Source organism: Periplaneta americana, chromosome 7 (genome assembly GCF_040183065.1).
Source record: "Periplaneta americana isolate PAMFEO1 chromosome 7, P.americana_PAMFEO1_priV1, whole genome shotgun sequence".
NCBI lineage: Eukaryota > Metazoa > Arthropoda > Insecta > Blattodea > Blattidae > Periplaneta > Periplaneta americana.
This window is the reverse complement of record NC_091123.1, coordinates 64,474,933-64,489,399: the sequence shown is the minus strand read 5'-3', so window position 1 is coordinate 64,489,399 and position 14,467 is coordinate 64,474,933. Positions and strand designations below refer to the sequence as shown.

At 36.1% G+C, this 14,467-nt stretch overlaps 1 protein-coding gene across 1 annotated transcript in view; it reads right to left on the bottom strand.

Annotated features, from left to right (window-relative positions):
- The window catches only part of Hers (Histone gene-specific Epigenetic Repressor in late S phase), a 39,382-nt gene that overhangs the window by 4,656 nt on the left and 20,259 nt on the right, over positions 1 to 14,467 (bottom strand). Inside the window, exons 3-5 of the mRNA XM_069830071.1 lie at positions 11,699 to 13,728; positions 10,093 to 10,255; positions 7,609 to 7,777 (exon numbers count right to left, since the gene is read on the bottom strand). Of these exons, the coding sequence (XP_069686172.1) occupies positions 7,609 to 7,777; positions 10,093 to 10,255; positions 11,699 to 13,728 (2,362 nt within the window). The remainder of the gene's footprint in view (positions 1 to 7,608; positions 7,778 to 10,092; positions 10,256 to 11,698; positions 13,729 to 14,467) is intronic.

Genomic DNA, 14,467 nt, shown 5'->3' with positions numbered 1-14,467 from the left:
AGTAATGCTTTGCACAGGGGCGTATTTTGCGGGCTATCGGGGCTACTGGTGGTAGCCCAAGGAAATTACAAAAGAAAAAGTTTATAATATAACATAATGTAATAATTTTGTATTATTAGTTTTACCATAGTAATTAAAATTAAAGTAATTGTTAGATATATTTTGTGTAATAATAGGGTCAGCGGTAGCCCAAACCCTTTAACCAGTATACGCCACTGGCTTTGCATAACTTTTTCTTGTACATATTGTACGATAACGAAAAATCTAAATCCTGTTTATTTGATAGATGATTGTAAGAGCGAAGCATTAATAAAAGTGGTGACATTTTATGAGATGTTTTTGTTGTCTGTAAATAAAAGAGAGATCGCTTTCTCAAATTTGATTTATCAGTATTGAAACTAATTAGCTGTAGAAGATCAGGGTTGTCTATTAAGCCATTTATGGTTTTGAACAAATACATTTGTTGTGCTGTTATCCTGCGACTACTGAGAGATGGTACATTAAATTCAACCAGCATGCATTCATAAGATTGGAATATGTTGCAACATGAATGTTTTTTTCATATAGCAGTTTTAGGATTTTATTCTGTACTCTCTCTAGAATGACCGAGTGAGAGTGATAGTGAGGGTTCCAAACTATAGATGCGTAGTCTAATTTACTTCGTATTAAACTATTATATATTTTTAAGACAGTTTCAACATTCCTGAAATCTTTTGAGTTTCTGTAGATGTATATGTGGAGTCAATTGGAGAATGATTTCATTCAGTGGCAGCTGCTGATTGGGATAGTTTACACTACAACCAGAAGAATGAATGTAAATTATATTTAAAACAAGTAATAATTCATTTTTCATTTAATACCATATCCATAAATTACATATATTTCGTTACAGTGGGTGTTTCACTCAACAGTAAGTATAGTTCGCCCATCTGTAGGGGTACCGAACAAACCAGTGTTCATACAAAAGGTTAACTTTCTCGCAGCATAAAAGTCTTGAACGGTCTTGAGGATTTGGAGGAATGTGAGGGGTAAAACATGTAACATGGTTCTTATGGACCTATAATGACTGGTTAACACCATAGTGACGAAATGCAGTGCGTCTGTTTCAGCTTGCGTGTTACATTAATTATATTCGGTTAATTCTTTATTAGAAAAGTCACTTTCATCTCATAGTTTACAAGAAATGAGCGAAATAAAACATCTGGATAGACCAACCCTGCATCTTGATATGTGTATCTCAAAGTGCGATAATTACACTGAACAACAAGAATTTTGCTCCTACTTAAAACAATGTCTCTTTTATGGTTTGGAGTGCGCTGAATCCGAAAAATGCATATCTTTTTTTCGTACCACGTAAGGTTTTTAAGATATACTATGATTTCACTTTTCGATAAGCGCTTCCCCAGGAAACATCTGGCGCGGATTGGAGGTTGTAAACCAAAACAAAGCTAATGCATTTTATGAATTTATGACATTTCCGGTTTCTTATAATTGTTGGCATGTTCTTTGTACTTCTAATAAATAAACAGATATTGGTCCCCTCTATTCAGTAAATTTCATAACAGTTCAAAGTGAGATCTACGCAATGAACAAACAAGGGTGCGATTTTCAGTATTTAAAAGACAAGTTTACTATTTTGAGTGAAGGTAAATTAAAAGAGGGCATTTTCATCGGTCCAAAAATTCACAAAGTTATGGCTGACTCGTTTGAAGAAAAACTTTCCGTTACAGAAAAAAATGGCATGGCGCACTTTCAAAGATGTTTGCTCAAATTTTGTTGGAAATTCTAGGACAGACAACTACAAAGAACTTGTGGAAACCATGTCAAGTGCATATGAGAAAATGGGGTGTAATATGTTTACATTCTCACTTGGATTTCTTTCCTCCTAATTTTGGAGTGGTAAGCGACGAGCATGAGGAAAGATTTAATCAAGAAATATCTAAATTTAAAAGGCGATATAAAGGAAGATCATCATCCAGTATGCTTGAAGACTATTGTTGGTTGCTTGTAAAATACAGTCTCGGGTCTATTTATAAACAGAAGTCATTCAGAAAATTCTTTTAAATGTAAGTTCAAATTCCGAGATTTTTCTCATTATACGCATGAAATATTTTTATTGTTGTTGTGTTAAAAACTATGTAACATAATTTTTGTATCCAGTGCACATTTTTCAAGTATTATGAGGCATTCTGAATCCCTAGTGTCTTGTAATTTTACCAGTAGCAGTGAAAAATAAGAAAGATAAGTTTTTTCCATAAAAACTTCGATTCATTTTCCCTGGAAAATGGTGCGTGATGGGGCAATTTGAATTTTAAATTCAGATTTAGGGCACACATATTAGTAATATTCACCTATTTTTATTTCGGAGCAAGACAAAAAGTAAAAATTTGTTGTTCAGTGTAATCAATGTAGAGGTTGTTCTGGAAAAAGGTTCCAATATTTAGAGAGGAGATAGCATGCACCAAAACAAGAAATAAAAGTCCTACAAACATGGATCCTAAAATTAATATCTTCTGAGAAGTGAGCAAATGTTTACAAAAAAGAGTAATTAGAATAATAGTAGGTGCCAAATCTAGGGAATCGTGTAGGACTATTTTTAAAAAACTACAAATAATGCTCATGGCTTGTCAATATATTTTTACATTAATAATTTTCCTCGTATGTAATCGTGAAAACTTTATAACTAATTCAGGAGTTCATAGCATAAATATGTGTCAATACTCCATCGGCAAGCCTATCGTGCTATCAAAAAGGAGTGTGTTATATGGCAGTAAAAATATTTAACAGCATCCCTGTTGATATAAAAAATGAAATTCAAAGCATGAGATTTCGGTTTGGAAGTAAATCCCGAAAAGACGAAGTATATGATTATGTCTCGTGACCAGAATATTGTATGAAATGGAAACATAAAAATTGGAGATTTATCCTTCGAAGAAGTCGAAAAATTCAAATATCTTGAAGCAACAGTAACAAATATAAATGACACTCAGGAGGAAATTAAACGCAGAATAAATATGGGAAATGCGTGTTATTATTCGGTTGAGAAGCTCTTATCATCCAGTCTGCTGTCCAAAAATCTGAAAGTTAGAATTTATAAAAGAGTTATATTACCGGTTGTTCTGTATGGTTGTAAAACTTGGACTCTCACTCTGAGAGAGGAACATAGGTTAAGGGTGTTTGAGAATAAGGTGCTTAGGAAAATATTTGGGGCTAAGCGGGATGAAGTTACAGGAGAATGGAGAAAGTTACACAACACAGAACTGCACGCATTGTATTCTTCACCTAACATAATTAGGAACTTAAAATCCAGACGTTTGAGATGGGCAGGGCATGTAGCACATATGGGCGAATCCAGAAATGCATATAGAGTGTTAGTTGGGAGACCGGAGGGAAAAAGACCTTTAGGGAGGCCGAGACGTAGATGGGAGGATAATATTAAAATGGATTTGAGGGAGGTGGGGTGTGATGATAGAGACTGGATCAATCTTGCACAGGATAGGGACTGATGGCAGGCTTATGTGAGGGCGGCAATGAACCTTCGGGTTCCTTAAAAGCCATTTGTAAGTAAGTAAGTAAGTAAGCATGAGATTATTTAGGGTCAAATTAAAGAAGTATCTAATTTCTCACGCCGTCTGTTCTGTAGGTGAATTCATGACATTCAACAATGTTTCATGAAATTGATAATAAAACTTTGTGTTGTACTTATAGATTATATTGTAAACCTGTTCTGTATATATTTCAACTAGACTGTGACTATAAATTTTATTAAGACTTTATAGTAGTATTAAATTTTTTTACTTGTTCCATATTCTAGCTGTAAAGCAATGTACAAATACCATGGAATGTTAATATATATAATCACTGTAAGAGCAGCATATCTTCCACTGGAAGCTCTTTGCCAAGAAACAAATGAGGAAACAATACAACTGTTTGTCACTACGTATCAGTTTCGTACCTATTGAATAAGAGCATGTTTTGTTTCTTGCCAAAGAGCTCACAGTGGAAGATATGCTGCTCTTACAGTGATGGTAAACATTTTGCTCATTTCTCAGAAGATATTAATTTTAGGACCCACGTTACTGTTACAACAAAACATGATTCGATTCAACAGATATGAAACTAACTTACTCGACTGGTACAGCAATAATTACTGCAGTGTAGAATCAGTTTACGATTATGAACTCAAATGTACTGTCATCTGCTTAAGCGTCATTCATTCATTCATTTATTTTATTCCATAGATCTTACATGACCAATGAAGCTTTAAGATGTGGAACATGTCAACATTTTACAATATTACAATTACAATTTTTACAAATTTTTATAGTTTTACAATTTAGTAATTTTCTACAATTTTTACAATGTTGTACAATTTTTTTACATTTTGGCGAGATGTCCTCTTGATACAAACACAAACAAAGGTAAGCTGTGTAATACACAGTGGCAAACAGTTGCAATCTGTTTCCTCATTTGTTTCTCGTCAAACAGCTCATAGTGGAAGATATGTCACTCTTACAGATAAATTAATTGCAGGACTCTTTTATTTATTGTTTTGATGCATACTACCTCCTCTCTAAATATTGGACCTTTTATTCAGAACACTCTGTGTGTGGTTGTGTGTGTTTTTTTTTCCAAGACATTTTTCTATCCCTTCTACCCTATGACCATGTCATTAAGGGATTTCCAAGAATTTCAACTGATATTTTTAGGTTGAGAAATTTTTTCTTCATTTCTTTCACCACAGAGATGAAGTTGGAAAAAAAAAAGTTTTGGAACTCGTAATTGTGTATAAATGTCTCAGAATTTCGCGCGCACTGCAAAATAAAAAATTTCACTTCAAATTGAACTTGTCGCTATAATTACTGAATATAATATCAACACATTGATCATAGTCATATTATGATTCGCCAAGATACTACAAGATCGCTTTAATATATTTTTTATCGCATTTATCGTTAATGCGAAAAAAAAAGAGTGCCCCTAAACATATGATACATTAATTAACCACTTCTTGAAGTGAGCAGCTGCCACTAGTTTCATTACATATTTGCATTACAAAGCAACCAACTAATCTTAGGGATTACTGACGAAGTATTGTATACTGTTAGAAAACACAGGCAGGGTATGATGTTTCGTGGGATAGAAGAGACTGTCTGAAAAGTAATCTATGAAGGTAATTAATTATGGTGGAAGATTTCTGGGCTTTTGCGTAAAATCACAGATCAAGAAACTTCAAAGTTTCGGAGCTAAATATCAGTCCCACTATCAGGAGAGGCAAGGAAAGGGAAGCTACCTATAGCATGAAAAACTTCAGAAGCATGTATCGACTCTGAAATCAAGTGTGATAAGAAAATAGGAACCTATTTAAACTAATCCTGGGCATGACAACAAGTATGTTGGTAATGTGTGGTTATCACGATGATCCACTCGGCCACTACAGTTGGTTTGTGGAACAAGATTTTCCTACCTATTGTACAGTAGTTCTCCAAATTCATCACAATGCTGGTTGGGAATCAGTCCCATACACTGACTGAAATTTCATGAAAAAATTTCTTCCTTCAAGAGGAATCAAACCAATGCTCATTTCATAACGTGAGTCCAGGCATGAAGCCTTAGACCACGAAGCCACAATTTGAGGAAACTATATTGAGAGCTATTATTCAGGACTAAATGGATTCAACATTCCTTCCCTTCCCTAATGATAGAGTTGATATATAACTCAGAATCGTAGGATGTTTCTACAGTGCAAAAATTCAGAAATCTTGCACCACGTTGAACAAATTGTAAGATCTCTTCATGTTCAATAGCTCAGGAGACGACTAAGAAACAAAAATTTAACAAATGGTGTTCCTTACCTCAAAAAGGTAAAGAAGTTGTCTTATTCAAAGAATTTACACCGGTCTGCCAACATATGCGTAAATAGTTCTGTGAATCTTACAAGCAATGGATGGAAAGATGGTCTACAATTATTGACAGCTCATGTATATTCTGTACGTGCTTTACCAGGGAGATTTCAAGACAGCAACTATTATTGGCGCTGCCACAGTGAGACCGAAATTATTGCACACATCTCGGATTTCTGCCATTTCGGTAAAACATTAAGGAATATCTGTCACCACTGTATAAGAACCTTAACTGCCAATGCTCTAAGAGCAAAAAATTGTCTTGAACATGAGGAGGTGCATTGTATCTTCCAATACGGATCATGCAGAAGGATAGACATGATTGCTATTCCACCAGATACATCATACGATTACATAACTGACCTACAATACGAACTGAAGAGCTCGAAATCTGGCCCAATGACGTCCATCAAGAAAAATGCGTAATCTACGAACCTACGATACTTCCATACTTCTTGGACCAATACCATCTATCGTCCATAGAAGTAATTTGGATAATAATTGGAGCGAAAGGAACAACACCCAGAATCTTTGTAATATTCTGCAGAAAATTTGGATTGATAAATGAATTATTAGTTCAACAGAATCTGCCCTTAAAGGTTCATTGACTATTCTTAAAAATTATTGGTATGCTATATTAAACTTTACTACACTGCGATTGTATTTCATCCTAATTAATTTTTCTCTAGCATTTTTTATTAATTTATGTTCTTACTTATTATTCTTTACTGTCTAATGTACCTTTAAAATTTGTTTCATGTGCATATCTTGTTGTATACCTTTTATCTTTCCTGTTTTAAGTAATTTTCAAATTAATAATGTTTTCTGTACGTGTCTTGTTTTGTGCACTTTGTCTTTTGGCAGCCACTATTTTAATAGAAGTTGAATACTGTAAAGTTATTCCGATAAATGTATAATTGAAGACATCCCCAGAAAAAGAGACCAACATCAGATTCTTGAAATATGTAATGTAGGTGGAAAAAGTAATTTTAAAACATTCACAACAATAAATTATTGTGTTCAACGGCTGATTAATCCTAGAAATTTCGTATCCAAATCAACCACCCAAAAAGCTAACCAACAACACTAAAGTTTTTAAATAAAAAGATAAACAAAAATAAACTTTTATCCTTGTTTAGTCAAATAGTTGTGGTAATAAATATAGGCCTGATGAAATATGCCCCTGAAATTAATTTTCTTTCACCTGAAACATGAATTACAGTTATGTTGATTGCATCCTTATTCTAGGGAGGTCTTCGATTATTAAATTAATTATAGTTTAACAGGTCGATGTTTCTTCGAATTAAGTTTGCATTGTATTATACCGTATATACATGAATACTTTGTGCCATCGAATAATCCACGCACCCTAATTTTAGGAGGTAAAATTAAAAAAAATTGAAAAAAGAAAATTGGCTGTAACTTATGTTTTAATTACAAGAAATTAATCCTACATAATGATAAAGGATCCAGTGTTTGAGGCGAAGCGGTACCAACCTTATTTCAAATAATGCACACACCCCAGTTTTCTTTGATAAATTCCGGAAAAAATATGCGCGGAGTATTTGCGTATATACGGTATTTTAAATTATGTAACTTTTCTTGTGTACTAACGATGCCATGAATGTTTGTAATCATTATTACAGCTAATAAAATAAATAATACAGTGTATAAGATTTCATTACCATTATGTAGTATGTCATACCTGCAGTACTCGTTGAATGTGAGTACATAACATTTATCTTCAATGCAGGCAACACTGTTAATATCCTTATGCTTTGAGGCAAATATCTCATCCTCCATGTCATCTGGTCTACGGCCATGATCCGTGTGTTCAGGTCGATAGTACCACAGCAAAGACACCATCATCTCACCTAGACCAAGATTCACTTCATTAAAGGATGATTTTTTGAAGAGGAAAATTTGCAAAATTTACAAAGAAAAACATTTTCATACTTTCACCCTCTAAAACACATATGTAAACCAATCATATGTGCTTCAACGGTATACTGGAAAGAACAAAGTAAATAACTCAAGCTATAAACTCATAGTCGTGCATTTCTAACTCAGGCACAAGGTATTGGATGTAGAGTTTCATACTCGATTAGCTTTATCCCAAAGAAAAAGGAAGCCAATTTTATAGGTAGCTAGGCTGCTTTCAGAGGCATTACGGTGAAAAGTAACATTCCTTTATGATGCTGAGAGCTGACCTGGTTTATTGTAAGCTCGTTGATATTTACTAACACGCGTTCCAGAGCACCTTCAGTAAACAATTATTACACAGTTTAAAAACATTGTCTCAGAAGCAACATGTAGAAGAAGTCTCAAGAAAAGAAATGACGACAATATTCATGTTTCGGGTTTTCTATTTTCAAACAATGTAAACTTTAAAGAAATGTGTACTGTTCTCCAACCAGGAGATAAACCGTGAAAGGAATGTTCTTACTATAGCGTCATCTATTGGAGCAAAGTAGATAGATAATATTAGAGTTATAACGTCAGTTTAAAAATCATGCGCTCTCCTGCGTATGTTATTTCCTGTATGGAGGGATTAAAAGACCAGGAGATTAACAGTGATCTAATTTTGTAACTAGGGTAGTATAAAAATGTGTATATCAGTGTTATGGTTTGTGCTCTGAGAGATAGCCAACAGAGATACGAGTACCCACGTGTGTGACCTTATGACATCTTATGACATCAACATTCATTCACAGCATCACCCCGCTTCGTTTCATTCCCTGGAGACTTTCTCGTGGTTGGAGTACAGTACGTTTATTTCACGAAGAGGGATACGGATAATTGCTATAAATTATAACGGTTTGCTTCGTACAATTTTTTATTATAGTCCCGTTGCTTTTTTTTTTTCCCGCAGCCAATCACGTTGCAGGTCGGCTATATTTAAACGTGTGCGTCTTGTCATTCGCTGCTGATGACGTTATGCACTTCCTAAGGCTCGATAAATACTTAATATAATCGCCCGCCATTTTGGCTCTTTCGTTGGCGTTCGCAGAAAGCACACGAGGACGTTATTTGCCGCTCAGTTATTTGCTCAATTACAGTGCGTTTGATTGATTATCATAGGAGCTACGACATGATAATGTTTAACAGTGCGGCAAATAGATTTCTCGTCTGGTAGCTCAGCAACGACAGAAAAAAAATGGTGAATGATACTACCTACCTAGACTTTATAGAGCCATCACTTCCTAAGGCGTAAGCAAATAGGAGGAGTCACGCCGGAAATAACAGCGACTTGACTATAACTTGTACCTCTAGGACACACAGATCTCATCTCAGATGCATGCTATGTTTCATGAAAAAAAATTACATCAAATTTTCTTTAATTTCATCATTGCGTTTAACCCACTACCTGCTGGATTACATCCTGAAGCTGCGTAAACTGTCTTCTCGATCAAAGTTATTTTGCCACTAGGTGGCAGCCAGTGTCCACCACTATTAACATTATCAGTAGGTTTGCACCAGCACAGTTCAGAATTGATTCTGAATTCCCAGTTCACTGTTCCAACGTGCTCCAGTACTTGTTCGGAACAAGTGAAATTGGTTCTCGATTAGGAACAGAACTGGGAATTCTGAACTGTTGACGCATGCGCAGATGGTTTAATCCGAAGCTATGGTTGGTGAGTGATTTGAAAGGTGATGGTGATATATTTATGACGAATTAAGCTCGGAAGATGAATAGAATTTCATAGGAACAGGCCATAATAAGCTTAAATCCCTGATCACATATAACAGACTAATCAGCATAATGGACTTTCAAGGCAACCACTTTTATCAATTTCACTAAGCTGCCATTTGGTGACTGCAAAAGAAGTCACGTTATAACCCTTATGAAATTGCATGGAACAACTCTACTTCCATCTAGCGGTCTTACGATGATTAGGTGACCTTTGCATATTACTATAAAAGCTGGGTTATAAATTTTGGAATTACAATAAAATGATGTAATGTGCAAAATGAGTCACTGGGTACATGTAAATGTATTATACTATCTCTTATTCATAACTGTATTTGGTTTGTTATGCCACCCATTTTTCACGAAAACAAATTTTTAATTGAAAGCTGCCTATATGATGCTCAAAAAAGATTTCGTAAAATTAGGCCAACATAATATTCTCTATGTTACCCAAAAATATAATTTCAGTAATGTATTGCCATTTTATCAGAAACTTACCATCGTCAGGGTTCTCCCAAAGAGCAGCAACCTTGGCAACAAAAGGCAAATCTGTTTTCCTGGGTCCAGATTTCAGCAAGATGCAATCACGGGGGCAGATGACATCTCCCTCTTCATGACGCATCAGAGGATAGCACTTCCGGGACACCAGTACATCGTCACTCTGAATAACACATTGCAAAAATCACTTGTCAAAAAGGAATATAAGAACGTAAACACTCTGTAGTAGTAGAAAAACGCTTCCCACTGCGTCGAAATTCAATGTGGTCAGGAAATCCATAAATGTTGCTCGAAATCCGCAGCTTCATTTTCTTCTCGGAGAAAACCTTTCTAAGGATTTTATCTCCCTTGACATGGTTTGAACCCGGGAATCTCTTTTGCAAGATAAAATAATGGATCTTGAGCAAGAGAGACGTCCTGGTTAGCCAAATGATTGTGATAATGATGAGTTTACTTCTGGCCATTTTAGGCAAGTATAAGAACCATGTTGTAGAACGTATACTGCAAACAAAGCTTCATATTTGATCAGAAATTATCAAAAACGTAAACTGATAGTATTTGAAAATAAAGTATAGTAAGGAAGATTTCTGGTCCAGTTTTTGATTCAGCTGAAAGTATGTGGAAAATTAGAAGTAACAATGATATTTGTGAATTATGTAGGCCTAGATCTCCAATCACAAACATAATAACTACAAAAAGATTAAAATGGGCATGTTGTGCACATGGATGACAGCAGAAATGTTAATAAGATACCATTCATAAAAAATCAAAAGCAAAAAACCTCCAGGAAGACCAGGGAGTAGATGGAAAGATGGAATCATAAAAGAATACCAGAGCAAGGTATTCGTAACTGGGAGGACTTAGTAATGGGCAAAACAGAGTGGAGGTGCTTTGTAAGACTGGTGCAAAGTCGACATTCTTCATATTGATTGATCTGTTGATTGATAAGAACAATGTCTCTGAATGGAGGAAGCTTGTGAATGAGGCCAAGAATTTCCTGAGGTTTGGAATGCCAGAGAAGTATGGTAAATATGTTAAATAAGCAAGAAGAAGAAGAAGAAGAAGAAGAAGAAGAAGAAGAAGAAGTAGTAGTAGTAGTAGTAGTAGTAGTAGTAGTAGTAATAATAATAATAATAATAATAATAATAATAATAATAATAATAATAATAATATTTGTACAACAGTTGCCCAAATATCCAGCAAAGATTAAAGCATTTCGTTAATGAAGTATGTTCATTTTATGGTCATAATATAAAGACAGTTTGTAATGCTAATTATAGAAAATGCTGTGCATGCAGAGAATCATATCAAATATGTATCATACATTATTTATATTAACAACAAGAAGGTATTTAAAATTAATTCTAAGTGTAAGAGCACATCAGCCAGTGCCCAGTTCTAATATGAGCGGAACATGATTGCCCCTCCTCTTATTTACATCAGAAACATTCATATATGAATTGTAGTTTACCTACAGCACAAATAAAAAAAAAACTTTATTGTACTCAACATAACTGGAAGATGTTACACAGTAAGACAAACTTGCCTTAATTAAATTTACTACAAATTCTGGTGCCTGACGAGAAAACAAATACAGTATACTTACTGAAAGAAACACTTTGCTTTCAAATGGATCTCCTTCGAACTTCCAACCATTGGACCACTTGGGTGATTGTTGTAAGGGTTTCTTTGGAGCAATTTTCCTCGACAACAGAGTTACGACTGTTGCCATATCCTGAGACCCTGCATGCTGCTGTTGTGTCTGCTTCTTGAGCGATGATGCACCATCATTCCGAACTGGAGGACCAGGCTTTTTAGACTGATCCTTCCTGCTGCCTGTAGATGCTCTCCTAACGGTAGAAATGGAGGAAGGGTTTTGGGATGAGGGACAACTAGACGCCTTTCCTCTGGGTGTATTAGAATCTGCATCATCACTTGAATGGTCGGATAAGGAATCACGCAAGCTGTGACTGCGTAACATGTGATTTACTCTCCCTGACAAGGAACTGTGTTCTGATTTTTTGCGCTGGTAGACTTTCTTACCCTCCATACGTGCACGACTGGCGTTCGTTTGAGTCACACGATTCAAACCGTTCAAACAACTGGGAGGCTCGTGTTTACCTGCTTGATGCCTCAGAGATGGTTTCTTTTGTTGAGAAAGAACACCATTGATCTTAGTTTCTGATTTCTTTCGATCAATACTCTTGTTCCCTGGTGTTTTCTTACTCAAAGGAGCAACATTCGAGCTAATGTTCCTCTTTGAAAGAGGCTCCAAGATTGTCCGCCCTTTTGCTACAACACTTTCCACCACTTCGTCAACCTTCTTCATTGTTTCACCATCTTTTGATGCAACAATCTTCTTCATTTGTTTCATTCTTGATGGATATATTTTCGTCTGCATTCTCTGTTCTTTCAATGGTTTGGTTAATCCCTTCTTTTTTGATGGTACAGTCTGAGGTTCTTTGTTTTCTGTCAAATCAGCATCATCAAGCTTTCGTTTCCTTACATTGTTCTTTGCATTGTGCAAACTGCAGCTGTTTGAAGACAGGGGCTGCATTTTCTGCCCATTCTTGCACTTGGTCTGAGTTTCAAGAGGAACACTGTTCACTTGGTCCTGTGCTTCACTTCCTCCGTCAGTCTTTTGAGACTCTTGGCTTGATACAGACAGTCTACTGGTGTCACCATTTGAAGTTGAAAGATTACGTCTTTTTGGCACCGATGTATCTGTTTCAGCCTTTGTAGTTGTAGTTGTTGTATCACTCCCAGGTTGTATTTTCCTCTTTCTAGACGAACCATTCCTAAATATGGTTTTACTGCCATTTTGAACCACTCCTTGAGAACTGCTGTTATCAACAAACACTTCCTTCTCCAAGTTCCTAACCTCTAGTTTTACACTATTGTTCACCATCTTAGTATCCACAATTGTTATGTCTTCTGGTTTTGTCAAGACCACTTCTGATGAAATGTGTCTCTTCTGAAAATCTACGTCACACATCAATAACGGAACATTATTGATAGCTGTTGGCGACTTCTTCTTGTTTGTCCTACACAAAATCCCATCTGTGGGTGACACAACCTTGCTTATTGCTAACAGCCGATGCCTAGAAATGTCTGTTTTTCCCACAGCCTCGTCACTTGGTAACGTGGTTGTATCACTGCCGAACTCTTTGTCTGGTTTACTCTGAAGATCTTGTGCTGAGTCCAGTGTCGACATAAGCTTTGTTTCCCCTACATAGTCCTGTACCACTGGTTCTTGTTTGCTTGTCGCTTCAAGCTTCGATTGTGCCCCGGTGCCTGTCACATCTAGCTCCCAGCCTCGCTGCTGAAAGGCTGCTTCCTCTTGGGCATGGCTAGGATTCCGAGCAGAAGCAGTTGCCGGTGAGGGAGGTGGAGGCATTCCAGCACTTCCACGAGCAGGACTAGGTGGTCCCAAAGCTCCGGGAGGCTCCAGAGGCAATGCTAGTGCCACAGGTGGCAGAGGGAGCTGGTGAAATGAGGCACCAGATTCCTGCACTGGCTGCGGCTGCTGCTGTTTTGTAGTGATATGTGGCCCCTTACCATCACCAGTAAGAGGCCCAGTATGGACGTTTTTTGGACACGACTGCATAGGACAAGGGCAACTCTGGTAAGCTGCATCTGTGGGAAAACCACATCATATCACCCTACGGAAATATGAAACAAAATTATTTAGTGAACTTGTGACCAATTCGTAATTAATGAGGTAACAAAGCAATAATCTAAGTAATTAAGCAACCAACTATAGATTGTCCAGAACTTTCGACTTGACACATGGCACCTTTTAGCTCATGTTCGGCTTGGCTTTCAGTTAGTTAGCGAGTGTGTTGTTTCGATTTAAAATACTGTTTAGTTCTATTATTGTAGTATGTTACAAGCAAGCAATAATTATTGTTTTTATATAATATTCATCTTCGTTATTATCAGTATGGTGTGATGAGTGTACATTCTAGTTTCTGTAAGACACTCTAGTGATGATCTGTACAATGTCGGAAGGAAAGAAAGGCGCGTGGAGAACAAAATTAATAATATTCGGCAAAATGCTCTGCTAAAGGGCCAAGGAAGGAAATGGTATGCAAAATTCGAGATTATTTTGATAAGGAAAAATATTACAGTGGGCTTATTTTGCCCGCAGCGCAAGTTGTAAAGAGAACTACTGTTTGGGTTAAAATTCCTGTTATAAAAATTGGAAAAGGATAAGATCGTACAAATGAAAAAGCTGGACTCTAAACACTTGGAATTCTGGGGGGAGAAAAACTAAAAGTGTGCAGAGAAAAAATGTGTAACGAATATACATGCTTTCAGTAATATGCTATCCATATTTACTCTTATTACGAGAGGAAAAAGCACCCGATCCTCT